The sequence below is a fragment of the Lissotriton vulgaris genome, chromosome 6 (genome assembly GCF_964263255.1).
Source record: "Lissotriton vulgaris chromosome 6, aLisVul1.2, whole genome shotgun sequence".
Classification (NCBI taxonomy): domain Eukaryota; kingdom Metazoa; phylum Chordata; class Amphibia; order Caudata; family Salamandridae; genus Lissotriton; species Lissotriton vulgaris.
Genome location: NC_141694.1, coordinates 1514455671 through 1514479478, shown reverse-complemented (window position 1 = coordinate 1514479478; position 23808 = coordinate 1514455671). Strand labels below are relative to the sequence as shown.

Genomic DNA, 23808 nt, shown 5'->3' with positions numbered 1-23808 from the left:
ACAAATTCCAAAAGGTTTATCTAGTAATACCTCTCCGTTTCACCCTCACAACGGTCACCAGGTAACATCAAATTAATTAGTTGCAGAGAAATACAAATTCCAGAACGAAAACGACAAAAACATGGCCTAGTGGGTCTCGCCCAGGGACCTGGGAACCATCACCGGGCACTGAAGTCTATGTCCAGTAGGCACAGCGAGAACTGCTTGAAACATGCAGTATGCCCAACAAATAAAGCCACTAACAGAATGAGTCAAAAATAGAGGCAGCCTTGGATAAAAACAAAAAAGAAGGGGGTGGGGGGCGGGTCGCGTCTTATAAACATTTCTTTTACTTGAGGCAGGACAGCATCCGCGTCTTTGTGTAGGCGCCCAGATGCAACATTTTAGCGCGCTTTCCTGAAATATCTGCTCTGAAAGTCGAAGTAGGACTAGTGGGAAACCGCAATTTAGTACCCAGAGAACTAAAGCCAACAGCCGTTTCCTGTTGTTTTAGGAGCTGCCAGAATCTTCCAGCCACACCACCGAGGTCCACCCTGAAACTGTGTGCTGAAATAGTGCTGGGATGGGCCTGGAGGTCTGCTTTCACCGCTTTGATCAGGGCAATGCTTTTGCAGATCTACTCTTTCCAGTGCTTGGTAGTCCTGCTCCGTCTGCATGCAGGCCAGGGCCAGTAGAGTTACGACCCAGGGCGTCCCCGTATCATCCTGTACCCAAAGATCGAAATGCACCGTAGGAGAACTTAAAATAAACAAAAAAAAGAAAATGCACATCTCCTGTACCAGTGCAGGCAGACACCACCAGCTCTTCAACTGACACCAGGCTGTTCCCGCGCTCTACCATTGTGGCCTCGTGCTATTTTAATGCCTGTCAATCAGTCTTCTGTGCATATTCTCATGGGTCTTTACTTTGGAGGTGTCTTCACGTTTGCGAATCACATATAGCTGTTGGTAGCTGCGCGGTTATCTCGCTCTAATGTTGACTTTATTTTTATGGAAGGTGGTGTTGACGCAATGTGTGTTGTCAGAGAGGGCGCCATTTCGCTCCCCTGACAATGAAGGCACCGGTTTTCGATTCCGTGGGGGCCAAAGCTCCCTAGCAGTGCCAGCTTTTCACTTGTGTCTTAACAGTTAGTGTACCAGGCGGCTTGAAACCAGCTTCGTCTTCTGCAAGAAGAAGGGGCGAAAGTTGGTTTTAAACTATACCCTTTAAAGGTATTGCTAGCTAGGCTATGAGACAATTAGAGAAACCCCTACTACTACTTCTTCGGAAACTCTATTTTAAAGTATTGGGCAGTGTGGGGATGACTAAGGGACGCAGTCTTAGCCATTGTATCTGCTTTTAAACAGCTCGGCGTGTATCAGACTGACATTTTGTGGAAGCACCGGGTCATTTCTGCCGGTCCAAGATGCTGAGTCAGTGAATCACTATCTTGAACTCCCAGCCTGACTTCCTGAAAGGGACTTGTTTACTTCCTGTGAGAGTCAGTGATATTGTGCCATGTCAGACGCATACCCTTTACTCCCCATCGGCTGCGACCAATGAGTAGACAGAGTTAAATCAATTACTGAGCACAAATAACCAACTCACGCCACAGAAACAACCACACCGCCAGAGTCACTACCAAGGAGCCAGCAAAACGTAAGGAGTGTAAAGGACACGGAAATAAGAACATTAAACTCAGTCTAGAGGAAAAAGGGCGCATTATATAAACAGTCAGTACGACGGAAAACTTCAGAGACCAAAACTCGACAACGCTTGCACCATCAATGTCAAGGCCTCGCATTACACTGCTTTGAATGACTCGTGACTGCAGACAGGGCACGAGAACCGCCACCAAACAGGTCAAGGAAATGAGGTCAATAGAAATTCAAGAAAGAGGAAAATGCACGATTCCTAAGAACACAAAATAGGGATTTGTATTGGAACTATTCACTTTGCATCTGTGTACAACCCCGCCCCCTCAAAGCAACAACAGCCATTTAAATCAAACAGCGACAGACAAATACCACAAGCATACAAACACTGCTACTCAAGGCAAGCACAACCTCTAGTTTACAAAAACATGCAAGTAAGTGCACAGAGTATTCGCAGAAAACGTGATTGGCTTGCCAAATACTAATATACCTCTTCAGTATATTACATCGCTTTTCGGTAGGCACCAAAAATTACCATTTAAAATATGTGGAAAACTAATTCTAAAAATTGCTGAATTTACTAAGACATACATATTTATCCAGATTTTTCCTCCCCTTCTCAGAAGACTTTCAAATTACAAATGTTAATGCTACGATTTTGCATATTACAACTCAGAGAGCAGAATATGAAAGTTTCCCATTGTAGTGAAACGTCTCGCACTAGAAAGCAATGCAGTTAAACTAAAACAGGCCACTGGTGGTGCGATTTAATTTCAGCGATTCTGATGATATGGCCATCTTTTAGATCCACAGCAAATAGGAAGCGAGGAAGGACCACATGTGGAGCAAGGGGAAAATCAAACGAGTTATCTCCTGCATTCAGAGGTTGGATGATTTCACTTCCGCTATTTTGATTAATTCCCCCCTCCCGCCCCCCTCCGCCCCCCAAATGGGTAACAACACAAGTGAGGAGAACAAGTAAAAAAGGTCCAACAGATATAGTACTTACCCTCTCTTTTTCACGCCACAGAATGGTCAACCCTAAACTCTGGCAATAAGCCAAACATTCAACCCCAACCGGATGTCAATGTTTTTCCCAGGTACCAAACGGCTCACAGTGCAATGTATTCTTTCTTTAAACGAACCAGACCACATTACCTTTCTTTACTGAACATGCCATTCTGAGGAAAGGTGCAATCAAACTCTGCACATACACTTCTCAACTTCCAAACACAAAAGTCAAACGGCTGCACATTTTTTTTAAATTATGTACAAACCCTATATTTTTCTTTTGATTACATATAAATACAAATTAGCTATTCTTCTAAAAAGTGGTTATAATAGTAAATAAATACAAAATAGGAATCTGACTATTATACTTCATGTGCTGGGGCAAAAACTCATATAAAATGTACAACTAAAAAATACATTTAAACATCTTTTTAAAGGAATAATTCTCTGGATTAAAATACATTTTCCCCAACTTTGTAGACATAAATATATTTTCAAAATAGCTGTTTTCTTTGTCATTTTATTATATAAATAAAAAGTCTTCATTGGGAAAATATTAAAGTGTCAGCTTTTGTGATTTTTTTTCCTCTGTTCATCTGCTAGGTCCGCTTGTTGCTCCAAAGGCAGCCACAGCCAGCCCTCCACCACCATTTCCTGGACAAAGGTGGTACCATCCGCCAGGATTTTCTGGCAGTTTCTATGCACTAGTGGCACCCTTAGCCCTCTGTTACCTGGCAGCTCTTGGTCTTTAATGGCACACATAGCCCTCCTCCACCACCACTTCCTGGGCACATGTGGTACCATTCGCCACCATTTCCTGGCGGTCTGTGTGCACTGGCGGCACCCACTGCCCTGCGCCATTACCTGGTAGCTCTTGGTCTTTAATGGCACCCACAGCCCTCCACCACCATGTCCTGGTAGTTCTTGAGCACCACCTTTTCATTCTCGTCCAGGTAGAGCATTGAGATGGCGCTGAGCTCTGTGGGCACACAACACGCCTTGGGGATGTTGGCATTCACAGAATTAACCAAAGTCTGCACAATGGCGTGGTTGGTGGAGTTCAGGTGGTCAGCCAGGGGGAAGGGACAGTCCCCGTGGCAGTAGAAGGCGTGGTAGCCAGGTGGCGCCACGATCCAGTCATTCCAGCCCACGTCGCTGAAGTCCACATAAAGGGGGTGCCTCCTGCAGTTCGATTTGAGGCGTTTCCGCTGACGTTGGCGGGCCTGTCGCTTCTCCCTCTTGTGCAGAGGGTGGCCCTTCCCATCGTGGCCAAAAGTTACTAGGAGAGGCCGGACCTGGGCCCAGCTGTGCTCGTCCTGGTGCGCAGAGCGCCTCACGCGGACATGTCTTTGGGACAGGCCCGTGTCACTTTCTAGGTGCCCCACCTCCACCACAAAGCCATGGTTGGGCTGCCCGTGCACCATCCACCGCAGCACGGCCGGGGTGACGTCAAAGCTCTCCCAGCTGCTGGCGTTGTGCTGCACCAGCCGCGTGTCCAGCAGCCTGGTGACCAGGTCCCGGTGGCCGGGGGGCTTGAGGATCTCATAAATATTAATACGGTGCAGATTACTGCTGTTCCTTTCAGAGCTGTCCTCGACCAGTTCGCGGAAGATTCGGAGTTCAGCCGAGGTGATAAACTCCTCATTAGGGATGGAAGTCAAGTTAAAGAAGAAACGCTGCATTAGCTTCCCACTCGCCTCTGGCAGGCCTTCCAAAACTTCTGAGTTGATTAGGAAATAGAAAAGAAAAAAAAAAAGAAAACACCAGTCAGTCAATGAAATTAGCACAGAGGCCAGTAATTGGCTTCCTGCTGCAAGCTTAGCAGGGGCACATTTCACACCACATAATGAAGCATACGAACCCCTTCCAACCCCCAATAAAGCCGCAGTTCTAAAATTCTGGATTTTTGTACATGCAAGCACCCGACAGAGCCCATCAACCGCTCTACCCCTGGATGAAGCAGTGGTACACTCTGCATTCCAGGTGCGCCTAATGATGGCTGTTCAGAGCAGAACATTACTGTGGAATTCGAGGACTTTGGAAACAACATGCTAGCACTGTAGAAAACAAGTTTACCGACAGCGATTACAGCAAGCTGACGTTAAGAAGGAATTTGAGTTAAAAGGGCCAAATGCAGCAGCTACAATTTAAGGAGGAGAGGGAGTCACCCATACCGAACCATCTATTTTATGCTCAGAATTAGATGGTACGGTGCATTTTCCAACAGATGCGCCCCCAGGAACCAAGGATTGTGAAAACGATACCCACTTGCCCTGATCTAAAAAGCACCTTAATAGTGTTTTAGCAACATTAGGGTTTACAAAGCGCGACCATTGTACAGACCCCGAGCATGGAAATCCCCAGCGGTCCACGGGGCTCACCTCAACACACCCCCGCCAAGCCCCCTCCAAGCGGGGCTACACTATGAAGACTAAGGAGGTGAAAATGTGAAGGCATGGCAAATTAAATGCACAGTGGTCTGAAGGGCAAAGAGTGCACTTGGCAGTGAGGTGCGAGGAGGCGGGACAATGCGCGCCCGCGTGGGACCCGTGGGCCTCGCCAAGAGGCCACAGGGGAGCTCTGGGCGACCAAGAAAGCCTGGCCCAGCTCGAAGCGCTGCTTAAAGCCATATGCACATTTGTTTTAGGCCAAGAGGAATGGAAATTTGCGAGGCCTCACGGGGCTGCAGACTCTTACAATACCTCCAACCCTCGCAAACCCAGCAGGGGGCGCCATCAAAGCAAAGCCCCAACCTTCGCTGCCAGGGAGGGCTTTTGCATAACAAACCCCTGAAAGTCTGCGCTTCTCTGAAGGAGCGAGCCCCGCCTCGTATTAAATAAGCACTTTATTTAGAGTCCAGGGTAAACAAACTGCGAGCCATTTTCTTTCCGCGCGCTGTGAAAAGCACAATATCCACTGGAGGGCTGGATAGAGGTACCAGGAGGGCTGGCGTACCCCGTTTGAACCTGTTGCCAGCCCCGCCTCGGACTCTGACCCCTCCAGTAAGGGATGCACGTAGGAGACGCGGCCCTGGGGATTACACAGTAAATTTCGCACTTCCAAGGCCGAGCTGGGCCGCGTGAATCATGCGCTCACTCACGGCGAGGCTTACTTTCACTGGCGCAGGCAGGAGTCAAAACCACAGCGGAAGGTTACATTTCACCATTAATCTCCCGCCTCAATATAAAGCTTCCCATTATACGTCGCGGCCATTGATCTCTGACCACTTCCTTTGTACGCCAATTTAATTAAATCCCAATAAAAATGCTCTCGTCATCGGCCTGTGTCCCAGCATGTGGAGCTGGTATTTTCATTATCCGCTTTACAGGCCTGCCCAGCACTGAAGGAGGCCTATAGCGCGAAAGTCGGAGTTCACAGGAACCTTTGAGGACGTCACACTCGAACTTTAGGCTTCGTACCCCGAGACTGCACTAGACAGGGTGCAGGCTCCATGCAACACGAAACAACACTAGACATGCTGCTGACATACCATAAAGGCTGCTGCCGGGCGCCACATCCCGCGAGAAAGTGCGCCCAACAACGTAGTGAGTGGCATTGAAATTATTCACTAGGGAAACATATTGATGGACTGGGGCGATATAGCGAAGGGAGTGATTTAAAGTTGCGTCGAGACCCCAAGGAGTATTTATAAGTACACAACAGTTACCTAGCTGTTTTACAGACCATTTTCCCTTTAAAAAAATGCAGGAACTAATTTGTCTATCGGTACTGTGGAACCAGGAACTACAAGTCCCAGAGTTCTAAGAGGAAAACAAGACTATGTGAAGTACTCCAAAGGGATATAATTTCATAGCTCTACAACTGAACGCTCTTTTGGAGCGGTATGTGGGGTATTCCTTCTGGTTTGCTGGAAAGCGCTTACGATTTAGATTAGTGTACACCGTATACGACTCCGCCCCGAATATGCATTTTGCTACCCGAGTTCCATAGATGTATTCAGTAGACGAGATGGCCGCCGATTGCAGCGGCTCTTTCAGGTGTAGAGCAGACGGGCAGGGCCGGCGCTTAGCAGCTTGTCCCTGCAGCTCCCCGCAGATCAGCGCTGATAACAGCCACGGGCTTTTTCAGGAGAGACAAGAAAGTCATTGTGACAAACAATGCAATTGATGGTTCCATTGATATCTCACGAGGATTAGGCCCCGGATTAGAGGCCGGCCCAACGACCCCAGAGCCACTGTAAACGAGGCGTCCTTCCCCGGGCCTGGCCGCCGCAGGCAGGGATAGACTCACCTTGAGGGCCCTGGATAGACCCTCACGTTTGGGGCGGCGCGGGTGGCCATTAAAAGTGCCCCAAGCGAGCCCACCCCCCACAGACTGGTACGTGGGAGTTTCCAAAGCATCTGCCCATAGACTGCGCGCTGCGTCATTACGCGGCTGCACCTATGGCCCTGGATGCAGAGACCAGCAAGCACCCCAGCGGGGATAGTAGTGGAGGGGCGGAGGAGATTTGCACAGAAAGTGACCAAAAGCCCCAGAAGCGTAACAATGGGAACGGAATTGCCCCCGGGGCGACTCAAGGGTCTCTAGGAGAATTGCCAATTAGTTGCAGAATGTCCCTCAAATGTGCTATTGAAAGGGAGCCTGAAGCAAGAAGCGAACTGAACAGCGGGTACAAACACATGCCCCCGGCCATTTTAATTTAATTACAATGGGGCACAGGGAAGAAGAGTGGACTCCTGCCTGTGTGATCCCCTCCCCGATTGTTTGTAAACTTTTCAAAATGCACCGCCAAGTCCTCCATTTAAGAAGGATTTGCATCACATGCAGGCCTTTAGTAAATAACACAAGAATAAATTACTTTTTTTATGTATAAAAATACCAGCCAGTATTTCAGAGCATCTTTCTGTTTTCTCACTGGTTTACTTACACGTGGTTGGCAGTGTAAGCAGAAACAGGAAAAAAGTTTTTAACAAAAATGATTCAGATTTCTAAGAATAATAGTCTAGATCATGTTTTGAGTAAGCGTGCATGGTAAAGAAGATTAAAAAAACTGAAAAATAATCAGTTTAGGACAAGTAAACTTGAACACTGACACCGAGGCTCATAAGGACATGACACCAGCCCAAGTAAGGAAAATTGAAGATTATATATATATATATATATATATATATATATATATATATATATATATATATATATACACACACATACACACACTCAAAGAAAGATACCACAAGCAGTAAAATCACAGACAACAGTCATCGCACCCACCCCACCTCTGGCGCCTGCCCTGGGCCCACACGGCAGAATTCGTGGTCACCCTGTAACTGGTTATGATTAGCAGTGCACCAACTCGGTTTATTGTGCATGTACGGTAGGGTGATGCCCGCAACACTCCGGGTAAAGGGTGCCCACCCATGCTAGGTTCTCCGCAGAAAGCGCACAGCCATACGCCGTTAGGGTTCCCTCTCTGCATGCCAGTCAGCAGTGCCCCCTCCCGTGGCAGCATCGCGCCTACTACTAGGGCCACTGTAAAGAGAACTCCTCGCCCCTCGGACTCTTTCTTACCTTCGTGGTGGAAGCTGCGGACGGTGTTGGCGCGGCTGGCGGAGCGCTCCTGCCGCAGGTCCAGGCCCTGGCCCCGGTAGAGGTCCCGCATGTAGGGCGGGATGGGGGCGCCCGCGCTGGGGTTCGGCCGCCGCTTCAGGCCGAACATGTGCAGTAGGCGCAGCTCGAACTCGCGCAGTAGGTCCTCCGAGTGAGCTTGCTGCTGCGGGCCCGCGCTGGCCGGGCCCCGGCTCGACTCGGCGAACCGCCGCCGGCCCAGCTCGGGGACGAGCCCCACCGAGCCTCCCAACAACACCTGGTAGAGGAGAAGCACCAGCAGCGAGCGCATCCCGGCCACCATTGTCAACCTGCAGGGACAGAGGGAGGAAGGTTAGTAAGGCAGCTAGAGGCGCGCACAGGATGAAAGCAAACTGAAGCATATCCCAGCACCCCTCCAAATAGGACTCCAATCCAAGCAAATCATTTTAAACCCATCACAGACACACTACGGTCATCTACAGTAGCCTTAAAAAATGTACACCTCACTTCTAAAAAGTTCAGTGAAAGTTGTAACACCCCCAACCCCCCCCCCCCCCCCTCACCCCAGGCCGTCGTTTTAATGCTGCGCGCTTGCAAGTTGTAACAACACGGCGAAGGGCAGCGCAGGTTAAGAGCACGCACTGTAATTCTCTGACGCTTGCCAAAGGCAAAGCTCATTCTATGGGCATCTGTAGCATATACAGAAAACATTTAAGAGAAAAAACTCGAACGGCAAATTACAGTTCAAATTGTGCAACTGAATGGCGAGATGCGTCTTAAGGATTTAAAAGAAAAGTAAGTATTCACTTTTCAAGTATTGAAGCATGTTTTAAAAAAAAAAACATTAGAGGCGCGTACACACACTTAGAAAAATATTGCACGTGTGCACTCAAGTTGTTTACATGAAGCTGTGTGGTGCCTGGCAGCAGGATAGGATAAGGTAGACATCCCAAGCACAGGTGGTCAATTCGACAGAACCATCGTCTCCCCAGAAATCAAAGAAAAACGCCAAGTACCTAAAGGAAGCTGCCGATGGGCTATGAAGTGCACTTGGGAGGATCCAGCAGAGCCATTTCCTCGTAGGGAAACATAACACACACCCTCAGCGCCCGGAGTCTTCAGGCTGCGGCACCCCTGGCCGTCTAATGGTCGCCCTCAGGGACCCGGCGCTGGTACAGTCTTCAAAGGTGTGCTTTCCCAGCAAGCTCACTAGAGACATCAAAACGCACGCCTCAGGTGCAGTTTCCGCGGGTGGGGGTTGGAGGGGCTCTCGATCCCACAGGTGCGCTTCCAAGAGTCCCAGCTGAGGGGCCCGGTCAGTGTCAGTAGGCTTCGAAGCAGCCTGGATGAAGAGTGTCTGCTGCCCTCATCCCTGGGCTTACTCCAAACTTTCCCCGTCCGTAGCCACGCAGCCAAACCTTGGCGGAGCCCCCGGCGCAGTCCGCCGCCTCCTGGTCATGCTGCCAGACACTGTGGGACCCCTGGAGTGTTCTGGTGCCTTGTTATTCTCCTTGGGGGCGGGGGCGCATGGACAGAGATCAGAAGGCTATCCAGCCCCCAGAGTCCACCATACACCGGGCACTCTCCTCGACCCTCGGTGTAATCCAGTGCCCTGCAGCCCGGCGGGTTGTGCGCTGGTTCCTAGAAGTGCCGGTCACCTGAGTCTGGTCCGGGCTCACAGGCGTCTCCGACTTTCAGCTGTCTGCACTCTCAGACCTCGTACATGGATTGAGATGAGCCGAAGGCTGCTTTTTGTTTCTTTGCTAATGCCATGACCCCGGGGTCTTGCAGTCATCGTCCAATCAAGAGTCTAGCAGCTCGGGAGAGCCCCGGCTCAGCGCCTGCCCCCGCTCCTGCCTTTTAAAGGGGACGCGGCAACTCTCTGGCGTCCAGGTCTCTGCTCGAGCGTCCTCGGAGGAGAGCTCCAGGCAGAAGGACTCTGACTAGGTGAACCTCCTGCTGCTCCCCTCTGTAGAGTGCCAGTGACTGAGAGCGCAGAGAGCCCCAATGCAGGGTGAAGGGGTGGGGAATGGAAGGGAAAGGTACCGCCCACTCAGGGGATCCCACTGCAGCCTGCACACTGAACTGATCACAGAGTAAAGGTCTGTGGGACACAGGAAGCACTGTTGCTTCACAGACCCTCCCGCATCCTCGCCCCACACGACGGCAGCAAGGGACCGCGATCACCTTTTTCAAAACGTACATTAAATGGAAGGTGCGTCACTTTTTCTGATGACATGGTTCCTCTTTCAAACTTCCTCTAGTTGGGATGCCTTTCTGAATATCTTTATAGAAGGCATGGTAGGGTGCCCGTAAAAGTACTTTAGAGAGTCTTTTGAGGGGCAGAACCGATCCTTCCCTTCACGCCCGAGGACGTGCAACGAGCCAGCCCCTTAGCCCGGCCCCCGGGACTGAAGTGCAAGCATCCACCAGCCCTGGAATAAAATCGTTTCTCCAAATGCATTTCTGGGTTTCAAACGAAGGGGCAGTGCGAGTTACAGTGGCTTAACAGCATTATGTAGCTTGTACCAGCTCCCGGAGTCCTGCGACCCATGCCCAGCTGGGAGGATAGATTGAGCAAGTGTGGCTCGGGCAACAGATGTGAAAATCCAACACTGAAAGCTGGAGCCGCGCGCCCGCTAGTGGAGATAGAAGGGATCGGTGCACCAGCATGATGAATTAAAGTAGAGGGTATTTTCCCATGGACACGAAAGGGATCGTTCCGTACTCTCCACATAGTGGGATTGTAAAAGGCTCACCTTCGAGGCGTTGAGGTTACAAGTCGGCACCTCTGTACCCAGACATGCTTGTCACAGGCCCTCACTACACTTCTATTGTCAGAAGAATTGAATTTACGTGATAGGAAAGTCCCATTTTACCCGATACCACACAACTGCCACTTACAATCAATGCCAGTCATAAAGTTCAGCCACTATCATTTGCCCTCCCCGGTGACTGTACCTGTTGTCAGCAAGAAGTGGCGGAGCCGGGAGTCCTGCCGAGTATCTGCATTCATTCCCGCTAGCACTGAGCTCCTCTAACGCAAGACCTGTGACACCAGGCAGACTCCTTATTCCATATTTAAAGGCATGGAGCCTGATGACTTCACAGGCAGCGGAGCTACCTCAAAGTGTGTGTGTGTGTCTAGCTTCCAAAAACTTTTCCAGGGTGACTCAGGCACTCTCGCTGGAATGCCATTGGCACAGGGCACTTGCTACGTTTTATTACTATCTTTACCCTCAATGTTTAATAATAGCACGATTGGCATATTTTTATTAAACGTTTTTTGGAAAATTATGCAAATGGCCCTACATTTGGGAACTTGTGAGGACGATGAAAGGGCTCTGCATTTGCATAACGCTGAGACACCTCTTTGCAGGTTGAAGCGGCATGCGCTGATTGTGTCTGAGTGCCCTGCGTGTTTGTTGTCAGCTGAGCTGAGGTGTGCAGTGTACTCCAACCCCTTATATCGCACAGGGCCATCTTTCAGTACAGCACTGCGCACGGGAACGCGCGAGACCCCAGGGCGCTGGCGCTCCCTTTCCCATTTTTTGTTTACTTTCTCAGAGTTACATCCACTCCCCATGAGTAGCCCTACTCCGAAGAAACGCACTTACAGATTCCAGTGAGCAAAAGTCAATATTAGCTGTCAGACCTAAACTTAGAGATGGAGGGAACCCAGCTTACACCAGAGACAAAAATACAACATAGCCTTCAACTGGCCCAGTGTTCATAAGGAGAAAAACGTTCCACGGACACGCTAAAAATGTCAACATTGTGTCTTCTATGCACTTTAGCGTTTTTTCCAAACTTGACTTTAGTGGACCCATGCCAGGATAAAATATTTCAAGAACAGTTATCCATAGCAGCGTACCTATCTTTAGCAGGCCTGCCCCATAGACGTATATCCAGGTACTAATTGCAGCGCAGGATGCCAGACTCTTGAAAATTACATAAGTGCATCACCAGGTTACCAAATGTATTCCACCCTTATTTTCAAAACACTGCTGTCCAACTAAATGGTCCAATCGTGCGAGAAGGTCATGGTTCTAATTTCGAAAGCCACATTTTACCCTTCATCATTTCATTTCAAGGCCTACAGTGGGATCTGCGTCTACTTAAATGCGCGGATCTTTTCGGCGAGTTTAAAAACTCCTTTTGTAGGGGGCGGCCCTGTTTGGCGAGGAAGCACTCCAGAAAGCCTGCAGTAAAAACTGCCCCGTCTGGACAAACTCTCCAATTGTCTCCTCGAAGACTGAGCAAACAGACTCCACTGTTGATGATTATCTCTTGCTCAGACTGGAGATACCTAGAGCTTTTCCCGTGGTAGCAGTCCATTTGGCAGCTGAGGCTGAGGGTGTCCCTTGCCTGCTCCCGCGGAGTCAGTGGGAGACAAAAGAGCCCTTCCCTCCGTTTAGCTCTCTTCCGGGTGTCTGTGTCCAGCAGATTCTTGCCAGGGGCACACTCAGTTATAAAGCCAGGGTGGTCCAATCTGAAACCCCCCACAACCCACCCGAAGGCAAGTTGGAAATCCATTTTACAGCTCTGCCAATCAGTCTAATCCTTGCTGCCTAAATCACCCCTATTATCTCTGCATTCCCTGAGACAAGAAGAAAGATTTGGATTGTTCGTTTTAATATTTATTGGCTGTTTGAACTCATGTTTCTATACAAAGAGGCCTGCACATCATTTTGATACACGTATTTAACAACATTCACATAATCAAATATTATGGTAAGACGTGACTTATCATGTGTGCAAGTTTAACACTTTGTAAGAATATTTTTCGTTTTTTTACGTTGTAGTGAGGTTTTGTAGAGTGCCCTCCTCGTTGAAAACCGATAGTGCTTAGAAGCCACACGGATGACATTTAACACAACTTAACTCACTCCTATTGGCAGATGTTTACACTAGCAAGATATTTCTCCCTCAGTGGAATTGATGAGTTCTATTCTATCGGAGATACCACAAAATAGTTAATAGTGCTTAGAAGTCACTTCTGTGACATGTAGCACAGAATACACCCTCACTTGTTCATTCATATGCAAAGAAGAGACATTAATGTGGGTTGTTGTCTAAAGAGAATAACGTGAAACATGAGGACATTCTGACTGCCCACAATCCATGCTTAGACTCGGCTCAGTGGCATTGGGGCCCATGAGTGTGAGAGGCCCACTGTGACATGTTTACGGGTGTTAGAACCCTCACAGCTGAAAGAGCAGGGGCCCTTTTTTTTATTAGATCTTGCCTTATTGGAAATCAGGTGTTGTCTGGTGTTGTGAGACATATTGTTAGCTTATAGTGGGCTTAAAGTCAGTGCATTGCTTACCATTGGTTGGCGTCAACATCACTTTTGTTAGCTATTTATTCAGTAGCATATGTGGGCTTTCTTACCCTTTCTTGTGCTTGTCACTACCCTTGAGCATGTGTTAATTGACTTGTCCCTACACTGTTTGCTTTTTTAGGCAACTTTTTTTTTTTTTTTTGAGCAAGCTCTATACAAGAGTGGACATATTTTCCTGCTGTTTCCCAATGTGCTTCTAAAAGGCAGCATGTGAACTTTGGGGCTAAAATCTAGGAACAGAGACACATGTGGCGCAACACTGTGGAACAGCGGGCCAGGTTATGAACAGAGAAGGATGCCAAGAAGGATCTGGGTAACCTGGATAAGAAAGTGCGAGGCATGCAGGACAGACGGGGTGTGGGTGGGGAGGCAGGCAAAGTGTGGACAGCAGTAATGGGGGCTCAAAGGAGCAATGGTTGTGGTTATGTTGAACACGTTGTCCTTTTTCATTGTTAAGGACAACTTGTTATTGTTCCATGCTCCCTCTCGGGAGCACCAATGTATTCTTTCAAATGTATGGCTAATGTTGTGCGTCCTCTCTCCTCGGTGTTCTGCTCGAACAGTTACTGTTAAGTAGTTGCACCGAGGACGTCAGAGGAGCAGTCGTGGACTCATTACACTCATACATACTCACTGAAATAAACAGCCTATATTATACTTACCTTAGACTGGAGCAGACTTCTTTCTACCGCAACAGTTGGAGACCCGATGGGCCGGATTTGAGCCCACCGACCGGTGCAGATTCTTTAAGGACATCTTTTGGTCCCTACTTGCCGACGCTCCTGCGTTCCTCCTCCACAGTTTGTTTTTCTCCAGTGAAGATGACAGGGCACCTCTGTGGAGTTTTCCAGTGTCTCCAGGTGGCCTTTCCGAAATTTGGCATAAATGCCATGCCCCATGCTTATCCTGTGACACATGTACTTCAAGGGTTCAAGGGTTCAAAAACACTTTATTCGGATAACATCGTATCCATAAAAGCACAAAGACACAACAACAAACAGGTTAAAAGTATACAAATAGAGAATCATAATAAAACCATTAGCAGCATACAATATACAATATTCTTTAAGTTGGTAAAAGTTCATTTTTTAAATAATATAGGAGCTCAGGAATTAGACATCATTTGGCGTGCACGAACTGCAATTCTCAAAAAAGTGCCTGTGAGAAAGACCAGCTCTTCATCGTCCAGGGTAAGTATCTTCAAATAGGCGTTTTCCATGCTGATGTGCATATACTTTTTAAAATACAGAGTTAACAGAGTTAATAAACACTTGATGTACTTTAAAAAGTATTTAAAAAAAAACAGAAAATGTCAAATAGATTGGCCGCTCTGACCATCACACAGACAAAGTAAGCGATCAAGGTCGGAGTGGTGGCCAAGAGGAAAACATAGTACAAATTGTGCCTGCCCTTAGGCGAAAGAGAGGCTCCTCTCCCAATGGCTCATAGGCAGGATAATAAAGTTAGCCAGCAGGTTTACTGAATTTTCGATGGCCATGTAGCTATGGACAAGGGATTTTTTTGATTCCTTTTCGATCTGCTCTACATAGCGAATAAAGTGCGCTCCTAATTTTTATTTGTAATCATTGTTGTGCTAGGATCTGAGAAAATTCTTCCCTTGTTTTTGCTGCATAGGCTCTGATACACCCCTGAGAACCATGGTATATCCTTCCCTTTTGCACATCCTGTACAGTCACGGATCATCTCTCTCGTTAGGGATGCAGCCGGGTTCTTCTCAATCGATAACGCGAAAAGGGCAGGGAGAGCCCCAATTCATCTTCAATAAAACGTAAGTTAAGTTCCCTATGGCAGGTATATTGGGGTGAAGAAGATTGGAGTGCCTAATAACTTCCTGAAAAATCTGTTCCCTTCCTGTTGTATGCAGGTACTCTTGGCAAAGCCCCAAACCTCCGCGCCATACATGGCTGGTGGCACGCATTGGGACTTAAAGATTCACAGCAAAGACCACCCAGAGATAAGGAAAAGTGCTAGTGCTCGTCAGCTTCTGGGTACCCACAGATATGAAACTAAGTTGACATTTCTTTGGGCAGCACAACATTATGAAAGACTTTTTAAAATAAGTGCATAGGTCCAGACTGTCCATATGGTCAGCAAAACTCTGCACTAGGGTGCGTAAGGAATTCGGAGTGCGGCCCATAAGGACCGCGTCATCCGCATAGAGTATTACGGGGAGTGGTTTTCCATTGATTTTTGGGACATCTTCAGTTAATGTTTTTAATGTTTTATTCAGTCCAGTAATGTAGATAATAAAAGGGAGGGGGGCCAGAACGCATCCCTGTCTGACTCCCCTACCTACATCAATGGCTTTGGTGGCCTCACCCCCGCTTCCAATTCTCTCCCGGGCTTTAAGGTCTTTATGAATGTGTGCCATAAAATACACCAGGGGCTCATCCAATCCATAGGTCAGAAGGATAGACCAAAGCTTTGACCTGTTAACAACGTCAAAAGCAGAGGTCAGATCCATAAAGGCCAAGATTGCCCAGTTGACATGGATCTAAAATTCAATTTTCCTCGACCACTCTAAAATATTGTTGTTTAGGACTCTACCTTCAATTTTTAGAGTGTTCTCAATTAGAGAGATATGCCTATAACAGTTAGGTTGAGAACGATCCCCCTTTTCAAAAATCGGAACAATAATGCTTGTGGAACAGGAGCTTGGTAACAGAGAGTACATTAAATTGTTAAAAATATTTAAAAGTAGAGGCACCCAAAAGCCTGGCTTATATTTAATAAGGTCAATGGGTAGACCGTCTGGTCCAGGGGCTTTATTACCCACACTCTGTTGGATCGCTTCTTCCACCTCAGATAGGGTCATCTATATTCTGGTTAATGGCCCCTGCTGAAAGTGATCTGCCTCTTGTGAGGGTGCAGCATACATTTCTGTAAAGTGGTTTTCCCACGACTTACTCGCAATAGTGCAGCTGATAGGGGTGAGAAGCTGCCCCATAGAGCACAGAGCCCTCACAGCTTTTGGTGTTAGCCGTTATCACTCGTAACTCTCAACAGTTTTTTAAGATGTTCCCTTTCTGCTTAGAAATGGCAGTTTTATATATCTGCCTGGCCAATCTCACTTCAAGATTATATCTTGGGTCGGATGATAGGGCTCTGCACAGTTGTTTATTTGCCTCAGAACACTCATGATCGAACCATCTGGGGTCCCGTTTCACACAGGAGGTGGGTTTTGACAAAAGAGTTTTTATAGCTGAGCAAGGTTTATTAAATTTGTGAACAGCTTCATGGAGTGGATTATGGGCGGATAAACATGAATTTATAAGATGCATGTTATCCTTTACCACTGTCCCAAAGAAGTCATTGTTATGTATGCCCCTCCATACTAATCTCAAGTTGTCAGTGGAGGGTGTTAGGTTCCTGGCCCCACATTCAGAAGTGAACATGGGCTGTGGGGCTAAGCTCAGCCCATATCTAATGGGGTTGTGGTCCCCTTGACTCGTGGCAATAACTTTGGCTTCTATTAAGTGATCAGCAAGATGGGGGGGGGGGATATAAAAAAGAAGTCTATGGTAGAAGAACGCACCCTTCCTCTAAATGTTGGCACAGGGTGATTGTTTACATGTATTGCGCCCCCATGGCGTTGATGAGATTGTGCATGCTCAAAAACGTTGCCAGCTCAACGCAGGTAGAGCTGGAATTATGACAATTCTGTCTGATTAAAAAACATACACCATATTAAACATGATTACTTATAAAAAAACGAATTAAAATGCTAAATTAATTTATAAAACATCAGCATATGTTCACTTTGTAAAAAAGTATCATACCACTGAGTTGCATACCTCTTAGTAGTTGTCAAGCGTGAGTTTTCTTGGCAATGCTTATTGAGTCTTTGTGGTTGAAAGAAACTACCTCTTACCGCCAGAGACAGGGCCAGAAGCCAGATTATGCAGGTAGTCTAGTAATGCTCTAGAAAATGATCCATCAAGAAGAAAAAAAACTGAAGACCAGAAAAAAACATTCTAGTTGCTCAGGCCAGAAAGCTGACTAAAGAGTTGGAGTAAATACAGAATTTGGAGTGAGTGTGGAGAGCCCACTTAGTCCTGTGAGTGAGCAATTACACAAAAACAATTGTGACACAAATGAACTTCACAATGGAACTTCTTTTATAGAGGAAAACAAGACATGACATTATCCAAGAAGAACTTCGGCCCCCTGCGGTGGGTAAAATATATATTGACCAACATCGATATATCTGCCATGTATGATAAATAATAAGGTGACCGAATCACATTAAAGCACTGCAATATGGAACTACAGATTTAAATGTCAACTGTGATGTTAGAAAATGGAGGATGGAGAGTTAAAATGCCAAATATACAAAGCTTTCACAGCAGCAGCTCTCCTGCATGCAGCGTTTCCAGAAGTTGGCATGCAAGGGACTGGACCCATAGTCCTCTGCTCCATTAAAAAAGCCAACACACGCCAAAGGAAACAAGATGGTGCTGCCCGAGGACACCACTGCATCCCAGAGCCAAAAGAGGTACTCTGTGGCAGAAAACCACAGGAGGGAGCCGCTGTGGCACAGCCCGCTTACTGCGAAAAGGCAAGAAATTAATCCTTACACTCTGCCTCCTTTAGGAGCTCCTGGTTTATGGAGATTTCTTAAAATAACATTGCTTAATTAAGCAGGGACCAAGAGCTTGTTCAACAGGCTCTCAGGAATGGTCACCAAGGTCTTAATCTTTCCCATCAATAAGATTTTGAAGTTTCCATCTTAAATACTGGGAGTTACATATGTCTTGAAATTCATACTTAGGATATCCAACAAGTATGGGACCTGGGACCCCTCTATTTGAATTATCTTTATGACAAAAAGAAGGTTTTAGATGCAAGACATGAAAGGAAGGATGAACCCTCCATGAACAGGGAAGTGTAACGTTTTAGATGCAAGACATGAAAGGAAGGATGAACCTTCATGAAGAAGGAAGTTTGGGTCACACAATGTCAGTAAGTCAAATCTTTATTCGATTTTCATTATTCGAAGAAAACCATAAAAGTACAAACTTAATATATTTACAATACAGAAACTCTTAAAAAAAAAAAAGAAAATACATGATTTGACTAGAAGGTAAAACAATAATTAATTAATTAAGATTTGGACGGTGGTTTACACAAAATTTTAAAAAACAGACAATGAATTTAGCATATAGTTCATTTTCTAACATCTGTAGTGCTAAGAAAGCTGGATGGCAAGTTCGGAGACCCATTTGCCTCAGTATCTGGACGATCCATCGTCTGCATGGAGCCTCATAGAACTTGCAAAACAGTGAAATATGGATTGAGGATTGCGAGTAATTACAGTCACATGGACATGGTGGTAAATTCTTAGTCCAGTCATTCTGCTTTGGAAACGAAATCAGCCTATGAAAAGTATTTAGTCTAAATCGAATAAGCAAAAAATGTCATACTTCAGATTTAGCTGAATCGAAAAGTGGTTTGAATAGTCCGCAGATGTTGCACTGAACTTTTTCCTATTTCTTGAATTAGTCGAAGGTCGCCCAGATGAAGGAGAGAGAACCTTTTTAGCTCTCTTCTGGGTCTTTCAGAGATAGTATGTGGGTGTGTAAAATATCTCTGAAGGCCTAAATCATTAAAAAAGGACTTTACATAAGCTAACCATCTAATCTTTTGCATGTTATCAAGTAGCATGCATTTCTCTATAAGGGAACGGGTTAACTCACACTGTTCAGTGGTCCAGATACGCCGCCACAGCATTATTGGCTGGATCTTTAAGATATCTGATATATGATCCAGTCCTAATTCTAAGTGGCAGCCGTATGTCATTGTACTTTGGGGAACTGACAGAAGATATTGGAGAAAGAAGTTCTCTACTCTCTGTAAAACTTCAGTGTTTAGGTACCCCCATAGACCTGAACCATAGGTGGCAACACTGGTGCATTAGGAATGATAGATCTTTAGCATTTCTTCGGGCGATCTCTTGCCTAACTTTTGAGCAAATGCCACCAGTGCTTTCGTAGTCCTTAAAAAGGCTAGCTTCCTAGCTTGAATAGCCTTTACCCAATTTAGCTTGTTGTCTATTAAAATCTCTAAATAAGGGTAAGATGTTGTAGACTCTAAGGGGTCCATTAGGATGGCGGGCGGGCTTTGCCCGCCCGCCACCCTAACGGAGAAGAGGACCGCCCGCTAACAGTGCGGGGGTCCCGAAATATGTATTAGGATGCGCCCGCCACACAGGCGGGTGCATCCTGTATGTCTACCATTGCGGCGGGCGGAGCAGGAATCTCCGCCCGCCGCAATGGTAAAAGTGCACGTTTTGCTTGGCAACGCGCAACACGACAGGCACCGCGCGGTGCCTGCCATGTTGCACTCTGACATGCGGGGGGGTACCATAGGTACCCCCCATGTGCACCCCCCAAGCCACGGACTCCCAGGGGGCCCGCAAGGGGCCCCCGCAGGGAGTCTCCGCATGCCTTTCCGTGGCGGCATTGCCGCCACGGAAATGCACTGTGTAATGCACATAGTAATATGGCAGGCGGTGTCTACAAGACACCGCCACCATGTTACAGGCTTTCCGCCCCGGCCGCTAGGCGACCGGGGCGGAAAACAGGCGGGCGGTGTTTCCGACCGCTGCGGTCCCCTCCGCCATCGTAATATGGCGGGGGGGAATGCAGGGAAGGATGGCGGGCGGATTGCCTCCGCCAGGGTGGCGGTGGCCACCGCTACCCTGGCGGAGGCAATCCGCCCGCCATCCTAATGGGGCCCTAAGCTTGAGTTGTTGCCAAATATGTCTTTAGTTTTTTTTTTGTATTCTCGAGCCTATATGCATGGTAAATGTCTTTTTTATATTGATTTTAAGATTCAAGGAGCTCATAAAGTTGCAATAGCTGGGTAATGAGCGTTGGAGCTGTACCGGGGTTTTTGCCAAGATAACGGCGTCGTCGGCATATAGGAGTGCCGGTATAGGTCGGCGCCGTATTGCTGGTAGTTCTTGGCTCGCTTTTATCAACTCAGATTCCAGCCCATTTGTGTACAGTGTGAATAGGAAGGGGGCCAGAACACACCCCTGTCTGACCCCCCTCCCTATCCTAAATGGCTTGGTCAGCTCTCCCTCTGCACCATATCTTACCCTAGCAGGTGCATCTGAGTAGAGCTCTCTTAAGAAGTTTACCAGCGGGGGATCTACCCCCATATCTAAAATTATCGCCCACATTTTTGAATGACTGACACAGTCGAAAGCGGCTGTCAGGTCTATGTAGACCATGTACAGGGCTCCTCCCTTCGATGAGACGTACTTCCCTATTAAAAGGGCAAGATTCAAAGCTTGATCAACCGTACCCAGGCCTTCTCGAAAGCCATATTGTAAGTCTGATAGTATGCTATTATCAGAAGCCCAGACCAGGAGACGGTCTAACAGAATTCGTCCAGCGGTTTTACCAAGGGAATCCAAAAGCGATATGGGCCGATAACAGGCTGGGCTATGACGATCGCCTTTTTAAAAAATTGGTTCCAGAATTGACGTGGACCATGACTCGACTAAGCCTATACTAAAAGCTGCTTCCAACACTCTCGTTAAAATAGGGGACCACAAGTCTAAATTATATTTGAAAAGGTCCACTGGGACCCCGTCGGGGCCTGGTGCTTTACCATATTTCGACATTTTAAGGGCAGTGATGGCTTCTTGATGTGCAAATTTAAACTTTAAAGGATAGTTAATTTGCTTCAAACATTCCGGTGGACCTAATAGACTATATAGACCAGGGGTCCCCAAACCGGTCCTGGAGGGCCGGATCCATGCCAGATTTTAAAAAAAACGACATGTATCTCAATGGGGATATCCCAAAAATCTGGCATGGATCCGGCCTTCCAGGACTGGTTTGGAGACCCCTGATATAGACTATCATCTTCTCTTCTGAAGAAGTTTGAAAAATGTTCGACCCAGGCGGCGGGGTCTACCGCCACCTCCAACATCGGAAGGTCGTTATCACAGAGTAAAGGAGATTTAAATGTTCTCCAGAAGGTAGTATTATCTTTTATGGTGCAGCTCTCATGCAGCTGTTTCCATAAGGTATCCTTAATCTGGGTTTTGCAATTTCTTTGTGCTAGCTTATAGGTTTTCCTTAGTTCCGCTATTTCAATTCTTTCCCTATTTTCCTTAGTTAAGGCTACCTTTAATTTTGCGTAGGCTTTTGTGCACGCTGTGTTAAACCAGCCCCTCCTAGTGTATCCTTTTGATTTCTTCTTGCATGATAATTCATCTCTTATTGTTTTAGTAATAATATCAAAACTAGACAGTACCAACTCTGGGGTAGCAGACAGATCAAAACTTTAGTACATTGCTCAGTAATAATTCTTTGTCTACCTTACCCCATTTTAGTGAAAAAACGTTAAGTCTGTCTAAAGTTAGAGATTGCTGATCCAATATGCTCCAGTAAACTTTCTTGATCATAACAGTGGGGACTCTATTTGGAAAATGGTCACTAACTGCGTTCACGATTGTTTCAAATTTGCCTACTCTTTATGCAATACTATTCGAGGTAAGAATAAAATCAATTATACTATTAGAACCTCCCCCATTAAAGGTTGTAGAGAAGGGGACGGGAGGACAAACTATTTCATTTGCAAAACCCAGATTCATGGCCACCATTATTTCATTCATATGGTCTCCACTGACCCTGTGTGAAAAATGTGTCGAGTTATTTCCACCCTCGTCCTCAATTCCACAATTTTTAGTACCGCTTCCTTTGCACAATGTCACAGTTAAAATCACCGTCCCATACTAATGTTACAGACTTTTTAGTATGTTTTTGAGACAAATCCTGGATTAAAATAGAAATTTTATTTAAAACATCTATTAATTCCGATGTATTCAGATTATTATAGAAGTTTATAATAATGGAAAGGGACGCAGTATTATGGGCTATCATAAGAGCCTGATTATTAATTCCTAGCCTTAAGTCTTCTATATTGTCAACAGGCATGGCATTAGATACATATATTATCAAGCCCCCCTTTGCTCTTCCAGAGGGCGTTGGAACAACTTCTGAAAAATAAGTTTCGTATCCTAGCAAATGTATTGGGGTACATAGCCATGTTTCCTGTAGTCCAATAATATTATGTGTTGTTACTTGTGTTCTCCAATTAGAATTTGTAAATTTATTTTGTAATCCAACCACATTCCAGAAAATAATGTCTAGCATTAATTTCTTTGTATCTGTTTCAGGAGAGGAGTTGGGACTTAGCGGGGAATGTACTATCTGAGGCGTTACTGATGAATGGGACTGTTCAGTGGCTATCTTCTCACGTACGTCTACCCTATGTCCTGCAGACGTTAAGTTCATTAGGTAATGCATGCTAGGTGAAGGGCCTTTGGAGAGACTTAATGAATCTGTAAGATTTGATACAGATGAGAGCGTGGGCAGTATATTGTTAAGTCAATCTACCCCATCCAAACCTGCAAATGCAGCAAATCGATTTGAGGTATGGATGTTGAAGATTGAGCCCCTCAGGATATTCTGGTATGGGTTAATTAACCTTGGTTGCTGGGGTAATAGGGACCTAGGATAAAAATAACTCAAATCTTGTACCCTGATTCCCTCCCCTCCACCCTCGTGGTACCAATCATTAAGATAGGGAATGACCCTGCGGTCCCTAAAATTAATGATTATAACATCGCCCTGAATGTCTTTAGGCCTCTGCCCTACCCATCTGAGCCTTCTCACGTGGAGGATTTCCCCGTTGATGTTGGGAGGTAGTGGTCTGTTGTTCCTTAGCCAATAAATGACTTTATTTTTGAGTTTGGAATACCCTTCGGTTTTCCCTGTCATCAATTCTTGAACTCTTAACAATACAGCGACATAAGGGGCCGCTTCTGGTGGCAGGTCTATTTGTAAATTGGGGCCATTAAGGTTCCTGGTGTTTGACTTCTCTCTAACACTATTTCCCTAATTGTCCACTGGCTTATTTGCCTGTTCAACAGACCCCTTCGTCTTAGATGATTTTGAATCACTATTTTTATTCTTCGAAGTTGATGTTTTGTCAGGCAGTGGGTGTGGGGTTCCTAGTGTTTTGTTCGCCTTACTTACGTCGCGCATCCCAGGTTTCACTGTCAGGGTTGTTTTCCGATTTTCGTCTACTAAATCCTTTAATAAAGCTGTGTTTGAGGAAATAGCTGCTTCTATTAACACCAAATGATTGGCTAACCTTTTAACTCTTTCCACAAGAGGAAGTAGTAAAGACTTCACCAAAACTTCGATGTTCCCCATTAGCTCTTGGTTT

General features: G+C 46.4%; 1 protein-coding gene and 1 long non-coding RNA gene across 2 annotated transcripts in view; one reads left to right on the top strand and one right to left on the bottom strand.

The window, feature by feature from the left end:
- Positions 1-2888: 2888 nt before the first annotated feature.
- BMP2 (bone morphogenetic protein 2) lies at positions 2889-10180 on the bottom strand. The gene is made up of 3 exons (XM_086927691.1): positions 9209-10180; positions 8175-8521; positions 2889-4365 (listed from the first exon to the last, which is right to left on the bottom strand). The coding sequence occupies exons 2-3, from the start codon at positions 8512-8514 to the stop codon at positions 3527-3529; spliced, it is 1179 nt and encodes a 392-aa protein (XP_086783817.1). The 5' UTR covers positions 8515-8521; positions 9209-10180; the 3' UTR covers positions 2889-3526.
- Positions 10181-10273: 93 nt separating this feature from the next.
- LOC147709085 (uncharacterized) overlaps positions 10274-23808 on the top strand; it is a 35835-nt gene continuing 22300 nt past the window's right edge. Inside the window, exon 1 of the long non-coding RNA XR_015296531.1 lies at positions 10274-10407. This is a non-coding gene — a long non-coding RNA (uncharacterized LOC147709085). The remainder of the gene's footprint in view (positions 10408-23808) is intronic.

Coding starts and splice junctions, on each gene's coding strand:
- BMP2 (XM_086927691.1), bottom strand. CDS start 8,514: ATGGTGGCCGGGATGCGCTCGCTGCTGGTGCTTCTCCTCTACCAGGTG. Junction 4,366..8,174: donor CCGCAGCTTCCACCACGAAG/GTAAGAAAGAGT, acceptor TAATCAACTCAG/AAGTTTTGGAAGGCCTGCCA.